The 16019-nt window shown below is 38.6% G+C and overlaps 1 protein-coding gene across 2 annotated transcripts in view; it reads left to right on the top strand.

The window, feature by feature from the left end:
• The window catches only part of ATXN2 (ataxin 2), a 100885-nt gene extending 85396 nt beyond the window's left edge, over window positions 1-15489 (top strand). For both annotated transcript variants that reach the window (XM_068990346.1, XM_068990345.1), the window contains exons 19-25: window positions 2002-2186; window positions 2514-2646; window positions 6211-6264; window positions 10740-10885; window positions 11401-11628; window positions 13809-13977; window positions 14832-15489. In XM_068990346.1, coding sequence (XP_068846447.1) covers window positions 2002-2186; window positions 2514-2646; window positions 6211-6264; window positions 10740-10885; window positions 11401-11628; window positions 13809-13977; window positions 14832-14860 — 944 coding nt within the window. In that variant the 3' untranslated portion in view covers window positions 14861-15489. The remainder of the gene's footprint in view (window positions 1-2001; window positions 2187-2513; window positions 2647-6210; window positions 6265-10739; window positions 10886-11400; window positions 11629-13808; window positions 13978-14831) is intronic.
• Window positions 15490-16019: the final 530 nt, after the last annotated feature.

Here is a 16019-nt window from a genome sequence, read left to right as displayed (position 1 = left end):
CATTAAATTTATAAATATATTCTTTAACTCAGGGGAGGATTGTTATCTTTATCTTGTCTTCTTATCCACAAACAAATTATGCCTTTTTGCTTGTTTAAATCTGTTTCTCTGTCTTCAGTAGTGTTTTTTTCAGTTTTTGCCTCAGGTAGTTTCTTTTTTTTATTGTTAATGTAAACTGGGTTCATCTTTCCATTGTATCTTCTAAGTAGTTACTCATGAAGTAAATTTATGAAGTGTGGTATATGAAGGCTCTTGGCTGTCTTTATGTTAACATTATATCCTGCTACTTTACTCCATCAAATAACAGGGAAAATTAAGGACTTGCTTCTGAAACACAGCCCTAGATCATATAGGGCATATCTTTCCTTCATGATAGTAGTATCTTTTTGCACAAAACTACCTCTTTGTCTTCTTGGTACATGATGCAGTTCTCATTTTTGCATCCTGTGAGAAAAATTGGGTTTTGTTTGAAAATATGCTGAAGTCAGGAACATTTGGGGACAGATATTCTTGGCGGGGATGGGGGGTGGTTAAATAAGGTGGGATCTGAGTATTATAGAACGTTGATTAGCATCCTTGGCCTCTACCCATTAGATACTAGTAGCGTCCTCTCCTTCCTTAACTGTGACAACCGAAAATGTCTCCAGACATTGCCAAATGCCCCTTGAAAGGCAAAATTGTTCCCAGTTGAAAACCATTGACAAAAGGAAATGGCTAAAGTATGGCCGATCTAAACTGTGGTTTCGAAGGTAGATTCAAACTGTAGGGAGTGGGACACGACCATAAAACCAGGTCTGTCTCTGTATAGGTTTACAATTGTATTCATTGTTTTCATAGTTAGAATTTTTCTTTTAGAAATCCATAAAGTTGACTAGCTTTTGGGAAAACAAAAGTGAGGATTATAAATATAAAAAGAAATAGACAAACTTTCATTGGATATTTGAGTTTGGGATGGTTTTTCTTTCTTGAAGGATATGCTTTTTCAGTATGAGGGAATCTCAAGATTGAATTCAGAAAAATATTCTTAACTAGTTTCCTGTTTTCAGGCTTGCTTTTCTAACCAGATAATAAGTATATATAACCAGCTTTCCTACATATCAGCAACAGTCAAATGTTTAGCAGAAATTTCAGATGTTTTTAAAAAAATTATCTCTACCTTAGCAATTTGTTCTGATGATTTTGTGAACATAATGAAGTTACACATTCTTTGTGTCCTGTGGAATTGGTGGTTTACAGCTTTTTTCCCTTGAGTGATTTAGTTAACATAGCACCATAAACCCATCACAGGCAACAGTCAGTGCTATAATAAACATGTGAGAAAAAGGTACACAGAGCAGGTAGCTTGCTGTTTTGTGGGGGACTGGGAAAGACATTACAGAGATGGCAGTTGACCTAAACTGTTAATGAGAGCTTTAATGGGGCAGATTATAGGCAAGAACTCTTATTTAGAAACCTGCAACATGATAGATAGCGTGTGAAAACTATGGGAATGAGCAAGAGTTTAGTGGTGGAAAATTTTTAAAGATGGAGTTAAGATTAGTGTTGGGTCTCTTTTCACTTTTTTTGTTATATTTTTGTTTTTCTTTGAGTAAAATCCAATGCCCTTCTCTAGCCATGGCATAATTTAGTGTATCAAACAGGGATGATCTGAGAAATAATACGGGAAATGTTTCATCATGCTGTAAGAGTCTTGTAATTATAGGGACTTGATCAACTCTGGGTCATCGCAGAGTGTCTCTCTGAGAATGTGGCTTTCAAGCTGACCCCTCAAGGACAAGTAAAAATTTTCCAACCTGGCAGTAGGGAATTGGGGATTGAGGCTAAGGAATAGCATAGATGATAGGAAACAGCCCATAGTGACGGAAGAGGGGTGGGTGTGGAATAGCGTGGCATTTGAGAGACAGGCAGAAGTGTCAAATCATGCAGAGCCTTATGGACCAGTTCATGTATTTTATGCTAAGGAGATGCTATTTTCTAATATTACATCGTTTTTTCCTGCAGTACCAAATATGCCCCAACAACGGCAAGACCAACACCATCAGAGTACCATGATGCACCCAGCCTCAGCAGCAGGCCCACCAATTGTGGCCACCCCACCAGCTTATTCCACACAATATGTCGCCTACAGTCCTCAGCAGTTTCCAAATCAGCCTCTTGTTCAGCATGTGCCGCATTATCAGTCTCAAGTAAGCCTGATATGACCTAATAACTCTTAACTGTTGTTCCATTTAAGTAAGTTTCAGTGTGATAAAGGGGTTTTCCTTATATTTTGTGCTATGGTGGGGGTAGACAGCTAAGGATTTGGGGGCCCCTTTTAACAGAAAGGTGCTGATCAGTATAGGTGTTTCAAAGAAAAAAACCAAAAACAAACTGATTTAGAATTTTCTAAATTCTGTATTTAGAATTTAGAAGTTTTGGAAACCTGCAAACCATGAAGTTAAGACATAACTAAAATCTACTTGATTATATCTGCTAACTTTAATGTTTTTTCTTAATTTTTTATTTGAACACAGCATCCTCATGTCTATAGTCCTGTAATACAGGGTAATGCTAGAATGATGGCACCACCAACACATGCCCAGCCTGGTTTAGTGTCCTCTTCAGCGACTCAGTACGGGGCTCATGAGCAGACACATGCGATGTATGGTAAGAAACACTTTTTGTTTTTTCTCAGTGTGTGTCTTAATGTGTTTTAAACTTCTGTTTAAGAATAACTCTGCTTTTTATGACGTTGAGGGTCAAGAATCTTAAAAAAAGAATCTGTTTCTCTCTGACCTAGTCTGTAAGTCTTGGCAAATCATTTCTGCTTCTGTTCTTGAAATTTCTCTCTTTAACTAAAAATGTAATAATGTGTGTAACAGAAAGCATCTTTTGTAGAGAAAGGTATCTTGCTTCTCTTCCTCATCAGTAACATCATTTGGTATACTCTTCCTAAGGCATGCAGGAAGGCTTTTCCGTAATGAAAGCACTCTCTAGCAAGAAAACATTCTCCCTCACTCTTTACTCTGGGGGCCACTGACATTGCATATTTTTGTTGTTATAATACTGCTGTGTTTCTTCATTATGCTGTATTTTAAGTGGTCAAAATTATGTAATACTAGATCTGCTTTAGACAGAGTTATACTGTAAGTGTAATCAGTATGCAATGATAAAAGTATTCTATATAAAATTAAACTATATAAGACTACGAAACTAAAATTACCATCTTAGTTTTGTGGCCAGAGAACTTTGTACAAGTCAACTTTGCAGCTGTCTAAAGTACTAAAATAATACCATTTTCAATGTTGAGAATTTAAAATAAAATTCCCACCTTATATTTTGTAGAATAGAATTAATGAGTTGTCTCATATTTTTCAAAATGCACCTTTAATTATTAGTAGTACCAGTTTTATTGAGATCTGAATTTTGTTTTGAACTTTTCTAAGAACTCCTTTACTGTCATTTAAGTTTTCCCACTGGGATTTCAGTTTGTTTTGGAGTGGGAAAAGAGAAATTTATTTGTACAGTTGAAAAGACAACAACCCCTATGAGAATGAAGTTAATATTACATGCAGCTGCATGGACCTTTTTAAAACCTCTTTAAACTTTTTGAATGACTAAGAATGTAAAGACTTTCAGTTTTTTTAACTTTAGATTACAGTTTATAACATTTTGTAGGTTAATAGGAATAGGACTCAGGCAGCAACAACCATTCTTCTTACTTTTTGGAGACATGCTCCTTTCCCACTGGTTCACTAATCATAGAAATTTTACGTGACTTTTTTTTTTTAATATAAAATACTTGCCAGATCTTACTTTTCCACACTTAAAATCTTTTATTGTTGATTATACTCTTTAAATTTAAATGATGTGCTTGCAACATTTTGAAAACCTTTCAAGAAACCCATCCATAATTTAATTGAAAGGTTGACAGACTAATTTGGTTTTTGATTTTAGTTATGATCTTCTGTCATTGGGTTGTCTTAACCAGAACTAATTATGTGTGAAAAGCCATCACTGATTTATCGCACTAAATTTTACACAGTTTAGATATATTTCAACAATTTTCCAGTTTGCTTAAGTCTTAGGTGAAAAGTTCATAATGATTGTTTATACATACATTCCTGAATATATCATGATATAACAAGTGGAAAAAACATTCCTTTCTTCCCATTTTCTGGCATACTCCCTTTGGAATAAGATCTGAAACTTTTGAGCTAAAATTTCCATTGCTTTTAGAGAATAGCTATTTGTGTGCCCATGCCTGTTGAGATACTGTAGTAATACTATTGAGCGGAATCTTCCTCCTCAGTGTAGTCACTCACTACCAGCATCTGGCTTTGTCTTTTGAATGGATATTCATTGGTTTGAAACAGCCAGTACAGTACAGTAAATACTGTATTTGAGACACTAATGGTTTTATAACTACTTTCCAAAATATTTCCATTTGAAAAGCAGTTGGTCTCAGACCATGAAGTCCATTCAGGTGTGGTAAACAGAAAAATACTGCAAAGAAACAAAATACTAGACCTAATGTCCAGTGAAACTTAGAATGAACTAGTCATCAAAGCTACTTCTTTGATGCCAGGAGAAAGTTGGCTCAACCATATCTGAATTACTCTCCTACGATTCACACAGATTGAGTTTTATTGATGTCTGTTGATGAGGGTAGGCTAGAGGCAAAGCTGTACATAGATTTGGTATGATTATTTTTGGTTCTCTTTTGGACACTTCATAGGCTGAAGAGGACACCAGGAAATGAATTATTTTGTTATTTACTGCAATAAACCATAATTTAATCTGCTATAGCAAGTTTATTAATTCGTCAGTGATTTATTTTAGATCTTACAGATTTTTAAGACTTTAAACTTTTACAAATTTTTGTACATTTTCTTTTGTCTGTAAAGAATACAGATTTTTAAGTATATTGTTTTAAACTGTAAGATAAAATTTGCATAGAAATGCTAGTTTTTTACTCATTTCTCTTAAACAGTTTATATTTTATATTCCAAAAGGAACTAGATATTTTTAGTATGGATTATTTTTTTTAAGCTACATCCTATCTAGATCTTTTTTTAATGCAAACAAAAAATATGCACCCAGATGTTGATGACAGTTGTTATATTACCTTTTTGTCATTTATTAATCATTATGGTTATAGCAAAAGCCTTTGAGAATAGAAATGACTGCAAAATGAAAGGCTGGTTATTGTTTTTAAATTTCTTGGCATATTTACTATAAGTAAGCCAACAAATCCTTGAACATTTATTTAAGGTACTAGGAGAAATGTATTCTAAGTTTGTTGACCTTGTATTCTTTCTAGCTATCTTAGGAGAGACTTGGATCACAAACTTCATCTCTTTGACCTTAATTTCACTTTCATCATTGTGTCTGCCCTCTTCCTCCAAACAAGTTACTTTTTGTTTCCTTAACATCTAGTCTTAAAATTCATCTGATTTTGTTTCATTCATCTTGTTTTGTTTTCCCTTTTAGAAATAGTAATAATGAAACTTTCTCTGCTAACTAAAGCCATCAGGAAGAGTTAAATCCAAAATCTTTTTCTTTGAGTTTATTTTTGGTAGTTTAATGCAGATAAATTCGAAAGTACAGTAGGCAAAAGTTTGTAAAGTGCACCTATTAATCTTCTCCCTTACAACCTCCTGTTAACGTTTTGGTGCATATGTTTCTAAGTGTACTTATGCACCCACGCACACCCCTTTATGTAGACAGTTTAATAAGAAATGATATCATACTTTTGTTTAATATTAATATTACTATGTTTCTCAATTTTTGGATCCATTACCAGATGCCTAGTAAACACCTTACAGAACAAGATGTAAGGTGACGTTTCTATTAGTAATGATTTGCAAAATTGGACTAGTCTTTTGAATGAAACTTGGTAAATATTGTTTTATATTGGTATATTTTTTATATTAGAGTTGTTCAATGGAATGCAATGTTGGTCTTTTTATTAGATAATGACTTTATTCCTTTCATTTAAGCAAATGAGCAAGTGGAACTCGACAGCCCAATACAGAAGTGTCTTTTGCTTCAGCTCCATCTTACTTAATTTTGTAGTAATGTTTAAAGTGCTTGTCATCTCTTATAAAATAAGAAAAGTGAACTATGCATGAATACAAAAAGAAATTACTAAATATGTCAACCTTTCCAGAAAATTAGGAAAATGCACACCTTAAAAGGCTAATTAACCTTTCTATTTCCTAAATTCAGCATGTCCCAAATTACCATACAACAAGGAGACAAGCCCTTCTTTCTACTTTGCCAGTGAGTTGGGTTTTTTATACTAATTTTAATTTGAACAGTAAAACACTTTTTAAAGAATACATGTTAAGGGAGTAGACTTGTTGAGCAATCTTTTCCTTGTGCCAGACAAAATCATTAAGAATAGATATATTTGAAAATAAGTCAAAGTTTTTAAAAAGGAAGTAAAACCCAGCTTAAGAAAGCTGGAGTTAATTTAAAAATTGACTTGTTTCAGAAATAAATTTTTGCATACCAAGCAAATATGTGACTGTTTTGGAATGCTTAATACATTCCTTGTTCAGAGAAAATTTTCCTGAACAGCCTTTTCTCATAGCAAAGCAAAACAAGCCACAAGTGTAAAATATACAGTTTTTAAAAAATATATATCCTGGTAAGAAAAAACTTACTCTTACAAGGATTTTTATTTGAGTAGGGTTGAAATACTAGGGGAGAAGCGTTCCTGTATTTTCAATCTTTGCATGACTACAGGTTTAAAATATTCAGGTACCAGACACCTCATGGATGTCTTGAGCTTAAGCAGGAAAACATGACCTAGCAGCCACCAGAGATTACCTTGGGTTATACCAGCCTCTCTCAGCAGTGGAAAGGTAGATGATTGCTCTTAAATGGAGAAAGTCTGAGCAGGGATTTTTTTGGAAATGAACTTGGAAGGTTTGTTTTCTCTATTTGTAGGGAAACCTTAAGGCTTATTCATGGACTTTTGGTATTTGGATGGGGAAGTCACTAACTTGCAGAACCGAATGATAGCGTAGTATGTGGTCACTTTATGTGAAATACTGTTTTCTCAAGACTATTAAGGATTAAAATGTTATCATAGAGACTAAATTTTAAATTATTTTGGAATAACTGAATGTCTGAATATACTAGGTGGCAAATTTTAAAAAGCATTGAGAAAACATTTTGACATTAATTGTGCCTTGGTATCCAAAAATAAGTGCGTACATATTATTTATTTGGTGCTAGGAAATGTTAACAAATTTAATCCTTTAATAGATGCTCTTTAAAAAGGAGTCTTGCTGTGTATATAACTATTGAAGAGGAATTCTGTATGTGGTATAGTATATAAAAGACAGTGTCAGTAATTCTATTAATGTACTCAGTTTGAGGTCTCAAATGTAGTTATCCTCACCATCTTACTGTCTCTGTTAGTAGATTTCGAGTCAGTTTCCTGGTAAGTAGCTAAAAGCTTAATCATTACACCTAACCATTAACTGCCTTAGCACAAGTTTTCCTAAAAGAGAATATCAGTATTTTTTAGAAGAAACTGATAGCGGGGCTGCAGTTTGTAATTTAATTTGCTGCTTTATACCCCACCTCCTTCTAAATAAGCTTTTTGCCCTGTTTTTTTGGTCTAGTTGCCTTTTATTCCCCTTTTAAAAAGTTTTCTACGTTCCTTAATTTCTTTGCTTCTGAGTTTACCATCAAAACTAAAAGTTGGGAGATTTTGTTTCATTTTTGAAGTTTTGCCGTGCTGGTGATCTCTCATGACTTGTGCATCCAAGGCCAAAAATGAGAAAACCTAGTTAGAAATTAAATGCACAGCTCTGTGGACTCAGTTGGCTTCAGTAGGATCAGTTATGGCTTAGAAAACTTTTTGGACTGTGGTTGTCTGGTAGAGAGCTAAATCAGAATTTTTAAGAAAAACTTTTATTTTTAACCTCTCTGGAATCTTTAGCTAATGAGTATGTATAATAATAACAGTTAAATGATAGATTTAGTTTAAGAAAGCCCAGAATTTTCTGCCTTTCACTCTCCACTTTTCCCTTTCCCTAATTCTCTTATTTTCCTCATTTACTCTAACTTGGTTCCTTTCTCTCTCTCCCTCCCTCTCTCTCCCTCTCCCTCCCCCTCCCTGCCTAAACCCCAACCCCAACCCCAACCTCTCCTCCCCTTTTAAAAATTTCCCTTCTACCCTAGCTGTGTTTGTTACTTTCTTAAGTGAGCTTTCAAGGAACCAAAGTATATTTTTGTTATTACTATTAAAGTCTATTTTCTACATTATCCCCAATTAGCTACTCAGTTTTCATATTTGAAGGAGAAAAGAATTCCTGGATAAGGTACTTGCTTAGCAAGCATCTTTTCAGAAAGATAATAAACAGAGGAAGATATTTCTAATCAGACATGCTTACATTTTATTTCCAGCCTATGATGTCTGTTTAAATCTGCTTAATTTTTCTTATAATGCATTGTAGTTTATTGATGTTTAGATAGGGAGAAGATGGGGTTTTTTAAGCATTCAGCTCGGACTACTTGAAGTATTTGTGCTGTGAATGTAAATGAGATATAGATAGCCTTTCAATATTGGCAAATAAATCCAGAGGTGCATGTTAAAAATGCATGATAAAAAATACTTCTGTCTTTATTTTTCTCAAAGTAATTTCAGGGTTTTAACATTTTTCTAATTGGTGGATAATTAATTATGAGACTTCATGGGCATAATTATTCTTTGTAATGGCCATTCTTTTTTTTTTTTTTTAATGCGTGAAAATCAAATAGCACCCAGCTAGAGTTGGTTGATGTTACTTTTTATTTTCTTATTACTTTGCTTACAGGGTAATTAGAAAGGAAAGTTAAATTTTCAGTACAAAAATTTCTTGAGTAAATATGGTTGAATAAGTAGAAACTCTATGAGATTCTGTAGTCTACCTCTGTGAAACTTTATAAATAAGAATTTGGATTCAGGAATTGCTTTCCAGTTTAAGATTTACAAGAGTAGAGGTTCAAAATTTATGTCAAGTCTTTTAGACTAAGTGCCTAGACAATTTGTGGGGATCTGCAAGTTAATTTAAATGATGATGAATGCCTTTTAATAAGCCAATGAAGTAGGAAAAAAGAGTATTTTCATAAATTCATGAGATTGTGAAACCCAAGAAAGCTGTTAGTACCTTATATTTTTCCACCTCCCAGGTAACAGTCACTGACTTGTTAAAAAAAAACACCCAGAGAATATGTTGCCAGTTTTTCTTGTTAATATGTTCCAATGTATGTTAATGGTTATAGTTAGGGGATTTTCCCAGTGTATAAACAGAAGTGCTATGTTGAATCTAATCTAAATGTTAATTTAGTATATACTCCCACCAGGTGTTAGCCGTGGATGCACAGGTGATCCTAGCGCTGGCTCTTTGCCTCTCCTCCTCTCTTTAAAGGTACCTATGCAGTTGAGGAGATGACCAATTGGGCTGGAATGTTGGTAGCCCCTGTCCCTACAATGTCAAGTGTTACAGAATTGTTTCATGTGCCTAACCTTCTGCATAACATTTACATGGGATTCACCCAGAGCCATCTCTGCTGGTGACTCTCAGCAGCTGGCCTACTAGACTACTGCAGTCAGGATGCCTGATCCCAAAGGTGCTTGCTTCTTCCTATCAGTCCCCTGTGTGTAACATCATATGAAGAACGTGAGGAAGTATTTTGAAATTGTTTCTGTGTATGGGCATAGCTTCTCGAGGATTTCAGGATTGATTTGAGAGAAGGCTGGAAGTCACACATTGACTTCTAAGAGGTATGTCTTGGGAAGACTGTCTTCAACTCATAACCACATCATGGTTAGATTTGTATCAGGGTGCTATATTAGTAGTCACTGGAAGCAGTGAACCCATCTTGTGCTTTTGATTCTCGGATTGCTGTATTGGGATGACATGAACAAATACCTGATGTCCCTGTTTTGTGCCAACGTATGGTCAGTGCTGACACTTACAAAGAATTGGCTTTGCATTCTTGCCTTTAATGAACACATTTTTACTTAAACTAAACCATCATATTTTCTTTGAAGTTACCCTAACTAGTAAAAATTTTTTCTAAAGGCTGTGATGCATAGAAGGGAGTTTGGTTTTCCTAAATACATAGTTTAGGTAACCCTAAACTATAAAACAAAGGTGAGAGATCTTGAGTGGGGAGGCCCAGGGAACAAAGTGAGGAGCAAAGTGGCTTCTGTAATCAGCTGAGAGAGATTGTGGTCATTTGGCCCTGAAGATAGAGCCCTGACCTTGCCACACACCTTATCCAGCCCCTTACTGCAGCCTTGATACCATCTGGGCCCATAGGACACTGCGCCAGCTCCAGGGCAGTAGCATGGTGAGGTTAGCCAGATGATGGCCTTGAGCTGCTGTGTGTGTGTCTGTGTGTGTCTCTGTGTGTGTGTGAGATAGAGAGAGATTGAATTATTTCTGTCTGTGCTTTTAAGTTGCTTTCTCAGGAAAACCTAGTGACTGTTATGAAAGTAAATTTAAACTGATTAGATTTTGATACAGTATGTATGTTATTTGAATAAAATGCTAGTCTGGTAAGCAGTAACTTGACTTTTTTTTTTTTTTTTTTTCAAGAAGTGGATGGATTAAATGGAGTCAAATATAGAGATGGGTTAGGCATTGAGCATCAAGAAAGCTGTTGATGAGCTGAAAGTTGATGAGGCATAGAAGAGCAATGAAGACCACCACACACGTCAATTATACACACTCCTTTTTATTTCACTTTAGTTTCCACTGGCTCCCTTGCTCAGCAGTATGCGCACCCTAATGCTACCCTGCACCCACATACTCCACATCCTCAGCCTTCAGCTACGCCCACCGGACAGCAGCAAAGCCAACATGGTGGGAGCCATCCCGCACCCAGTCCTGTTCAGGTAAGACACTCAGGGGCCTCCACCAGAACTGCTGCATCCTTCTGCTTACTGAGTGTTTTTCCCAGTGCCAGGCGAGATGCTAGGCACCACGTGACCAAAACACCTAGCAGCCCTGCCTCACCTAGGAGCCAGCGTATAGCACTGCAGGCTGTGCCCCCAGGTTTAATCACCTTAAGGTATATACTGAGAATAAGGTGGTTGGGTAAGTTCTGAAAACTTTACCAATATAGAAAAATTTAACATAAAGTAAGGAATTTCGCTTGGAACTTTTTAAAACTCTCATTGCTAATGTTTATGTGATACGATTTTGTTTGTTTGTTTTCCTATTAGTTTCTTTAGCCATGCTTTTTAAGAAGGCACTTAAGGAGCTCTGGCATCTGGAGCTCTTTGCTCCAGTTCCCTGGAGCAGTATTCTTGGTTCCCACTGCTTGGTTGAGGGCTTGCAGTCTGACAATCAGGCTTGTATCCCAGAAAAGAATGTCTCTTAATCTGTACTCTTTGCTGTCACTTTGCAGCACCATCAGCACCAGGCCGCCCAGGCTCTCCATCTGGCCAGTCCACAGCAGCAGTCTGCCATTTACCATGCGGGGCTTGCGCCAACCCCACCTTCCATGACACCTGCCTCCAATACACAGTCTCCACAGAATAGTTTCCCAGCAGCACAGCAGACCGTCTTTACCATTCATCCTTCTCATGTTCAGCCGGCTTACACCAATCCACCCCACATGGCCCATGTACCTCAGGTAAACCTGCTTTAGCCAACTTTTTGCGAAGACCAAGTAGGATATGAAAGTTATCAGATAAGCAGCAAAGAGCCAGATGCTCTTCAGGCTAGGAACCCCTGTGTGTGATGCCATCTGCTTGTCTCTTCTTTCCCACTCAAATACATGTGATCTGGCCTTAAATGAATGTTTGTGTGGTTTTGTAATGGAATCAGTGAAGTTGCTGATTGGTCAGTCTTTTGACATTTCCCAACTGAGGCCTTAAAAATACCTTTGACTCTGGAATGCAACCTAGTTCTTTCCTTACTGTGTCTGCATTGCTCTGTTTCTGTTTATATAGCTTTCTCATTGCTATATATACACGTATATGTACACATATTCCCCCCACACCCCTCACACACACACACAGGTCTGGCAAAGAAGATGGGATTTCACAAATTCTCAACTCTGAGATGACTGCCCTGGGACTGTCCACTTGAATGTTAGTCACCTGAGTTCCTAAGAAATCTCTCCATTTGTTTCCCTGGCTATTCCTAAATCTGCTTTGACCATACGTTGTACTTCTTGAAAGGGCTTGGCCTTGTACATTGGTGCTGTGTGATTTGAAACTGGAAGCGCCCAGGTGTTCCTATTTTTCTTAAAGAGCAGATCTGGAAGCACTTGGGGCTCACCTCTAGCGTAAGTTTCGTAAGTTGAAGGTGTGTTTGCTGCTGACTAAAGTCCAATGCGATCCAGGGCCAATTTGAATTGTCTTAATGAGGAGAAGGAGCTGCACTGAAGTTGGACTTTTAACACTGTCCTTTGAGGCCCTCCCTGGGGCTGTTAAGGGTGGATCGGCTGTATTTGATGTCTCTTTTTGCTGCTTTCATAACAGAACTCTCTTAGGCAGGTCTCAGCTTAAACTGCCTCACTGAACTCCGTTTCATGTCAAGCAGTGCACCCCTGAGGCTCTGGCGTGGTGGGGCTGGAGATGCTGCTCAGTTGGAGCTAACTCTCAGAAGGCGACCTTATAACTAGAGTTCCACAGCTCTGGGAAGTCTGGGCATCCTCCCCAGCAAACGGGCAGGTTCTGTAGTGTGGTGCACTGCAGTGGATGAGTTGCTTTTGATGGTGGGGAGGGGAGCTGGTTTGGTCAAGTGTGGGACAGCATGGTTTGGCTGAATCAGGAACTTCATGAGACCTGGGGGCCGGTAGATGTCTAGCAGAGGCTGGTAGCTATGTAGTTATGTGAATTTATATGTAAGTTGGGGTTCCTAAAACCTCACTTTTGTGTTTTTGTGCTGAAAGAACAAAAAGGTTAACATCTGCAGGGAAGTCCAGATGTGCCCTGGGTCTACTTGAACGTGTTAGAGTCAAAACAGGGTTTCCTTCAAGGCTTATCATGGTCTAGAACAGTGCACAGTATTGCAGGAGGAATTGAGGACTCGTCCTCCTCGCTCTGCAAATGCTTGCAGAGCTGGGGTCCAGCTCTTTGGGCTAAAACCTTTCCAACTTGACAGGGAGACATGGTTGAACTCACTATCACTTGATACAGGGACACTGGGTTGGCCCAGATGATTTCAGAATACCCCTCCCCGCCTCACTGGAGCCATTCACTGCAACTCCTCCTGCTGCTGCCTTATCGGCGGATCTTTCAGCAGAGCAAAGGGGCCTGAGAGTCTTCCTCACTGCCTTGACTCATTCTTCACTGAGGTGTGCTGAGGAGCAGGGGAGGAGCAAAGAGAATATAGAACAGGAATTAACAGTTCCCACTTATAATGTAATAATCTGCTTCCTTATCTGAAAGGGATGATTCAGGCCCCACATAGAAGCCAGAGTCTAGAAGCATCATTGCATGTAGCCTCCTATTAGTTTGAGAAAGCTGTACTTGGATCAGGGATCGTCTTACCTTTGTGAAGACCTTGCCCCATACATAGAATCCAGTCATCAGAAATGCTGACGCCTAGGACATGGCAGCCCTGACTTTTACCAAGGCTTGTTGGTTGCCTGCCCCCTCAGCCTTGCAGAATCTGCCAAAAGGTGAAGCGTGTCTATAGGTCAACTAATGGATCCACTAGGGAATGTCCCCAGAGGAAAGAAAGGGCCCTGAGGGCCCACTGTTGCCCTTTCCTGAGAGCCCCAACCCAGTGAAAGGAACACAGTTGACATGTTGTTTAAGCTGGAGATGTTGCCTGTATGCGTAAAAGAGCTCTCTGTTTCAGGCTCATGTACAGTCAGGAATGGTTCCTTCTCATCCAACTGCCCATGCGCCAATGATGCTAATGACGACACAGCCACCCGGCGGTCCCCAGGCCGCCCTCGCTCAAAGTGCACTACAGCCCATTCCAGTCTCGACAACAGCGCATTTCCCTTATATGACGCACCCTTCAGGTGAGGCGTGTGTGTGCAGGGGCCGCCGGGCACCCCAAAGCATTCTGCTCGCACAGGTCGAATGGCAGGCAGGGCCAGTGCTTCAAGTCCCGCATCCAAGAACTAGCAAGACCCGTCAGAGTGTGCACAGTAGGGACTGTGATGATCAGTTCAGTGTCAGGGCCTGAGGCTTCCGGGAGCCTAGGCTGTGTGTGTTCTGATGGTATACAGGATCTGGCTTGATGAGAAGCAGCAGCAGCATTCTGTGTAGCTGATGCATGCTTAGGACTCAGTTGGCCTTCCTTGTTACGCTAGGCTGGACAGGGCAGTGTTTTCCTTCCTGAGTCCCAACAGTCTGACATGTGGGGGGTTACCACCATGGCAGACTTTGACTGTAGCTCTGGAGACTACTACTGATGAGAAAGTGCTGTGTATGGATTGGTTTTGAGTATAGAATTAGCTCCAGTCTATGCCCTGACAGGGAGAGAATGCCTGTGATTGTGCGTTAGTACTCGATGGCGGCCATGGCGAGATTTCACAGTCTAACCTGTTATTCTGAAAGCAGCACTGGTGCTTGGCTATTATTTGGGGAGGGGATATGTTAAGGCCTTTTTTGTACCCCATGAACAACAACTCTTTTGGGAGTTTTATCTGAAATGGTTTTATGTCTGACTGGTCTGTTTCTACCCACCCACCTGCCTCTCCCCATTTTGGTACAGATGCTGAGGGGGGTGGGAAGGGTACAGAGTAAATTAAATTTTGAGTCTTGTTCAGCTAGCACAAGGATAGCTTACAGTCATGTGCTGCAGAAACACTAGGCTAATGTGCAAGTGTTGCCAGTTTTCTGTTTAAATATTCACTTTTCTTTTTTACAGTACAAGCCCACCACCAACAGCAGTTGTAAGGCTGCCCTGGAGGAACCGAAAGGCCAAATTCCCTCCTCCCTTCTACTGCTTCTACCAACTGGAAGCACAGAAAACTAGAATTTCATTATTTTGTTTTGAAAAAATATATGTTGATTTCTTGTAACATCCAATAGGAATGCTAACAGTTCACTTGCAGTGGAAGATATTTGGACCGAGTAGAGGCATTTAGGAACTTGTGGGCTGTTCCATAATTCCATATGCTGTTTCCGAGTCCCGCAAGTACCCCAGCTCTGCTTGCTGAAACTGGAAGTTATTTATTTTTTAATGACCCTTGAAAGTCATGAACACATCAGCTAGCAAAAGAAGTAACAAGAGTGATTCTTGCTGCTATTACCGCTAAAAAAAAAAAATCAAGACTTGGAACGCCCTTTTACTAAACTTGACAAAGTTTCAGTAAATTCTTACCGTCAAACTGACGGATTATTATTTATAAATCAAGTTTGATGAAGTAATCACTGTCTGCAGTGGTTCAACTTTTAAGTTAAGGGAAAAACTTTTACTTTGTAGATAATATAAAATAAAAACTTAAAAAAAATTAAAAAATAAAAAAAGTTTTAAAAACTGATACCAAGTTAATGTGTGTTTGTATGAGCTATTTCCATTATAGGATACTGAGTATCAGGGCAGGAAGGCTGACTGCTTTCTTAATACCCTTGAAGGTTAGCTGTCAAATGATTTTTCTTCTTCACCTTTAGTTCTGGTTCAAGGTATCTCTAGAAAAAAGACAAGACTGAGAGATGTTCTCTGTGGTGGCTAGAGGTCTGCTTCAGAAGGAGGAAGGCTGGCCAGAGTTGGGCAGCACCGAAGGTCCCCGTCCTCAGCCTGACGTTGATTCTGTAAGCTTCCTTTTTAATATCTCCAGAACCCAGATAAGTCAGAGGTTGTCCTGATTCAGGCATCTGCGTTTTACCAGTAGGGGGCAGGAGACACACACTCAGAGTTGTAATAAAGGAATCCAGAGGGCTGAAAGGATGTAGCAATGTACAAGATAAACCAAGCATTTGTTAGGAGTCTTGGTTTTGTGGGAGGAGGATAAACTGGAAAAATACCTATTTTTCAGAGATTGTAGTCATAATAGAACCTTTAAATACTGCAGTTAACTAATCAAGATTCCAAAACCTTTGTTTTAATTCACAT

The sequence above is a fragment of the Capricornis sumatraensis genome, chromosome 17, assembly GCF_032405125.1.
Source record: "Capricornis sumatraensis isolate serow.1 chromosome 17, serow.2, whole genome shotgun sequence".
Classification (NCBI taxonomy): Eukaryota; Metazoa; Chordata; class Mammalia; order Artiodactyla; family Bovidae; genus Capricornis; species Capricornis sumatraensis.
The sequence above is the reverse complement of the archived record's forward strand: the minus strand, read 5'-3'. Positions and strand labels throughout refer to the sequence as shown.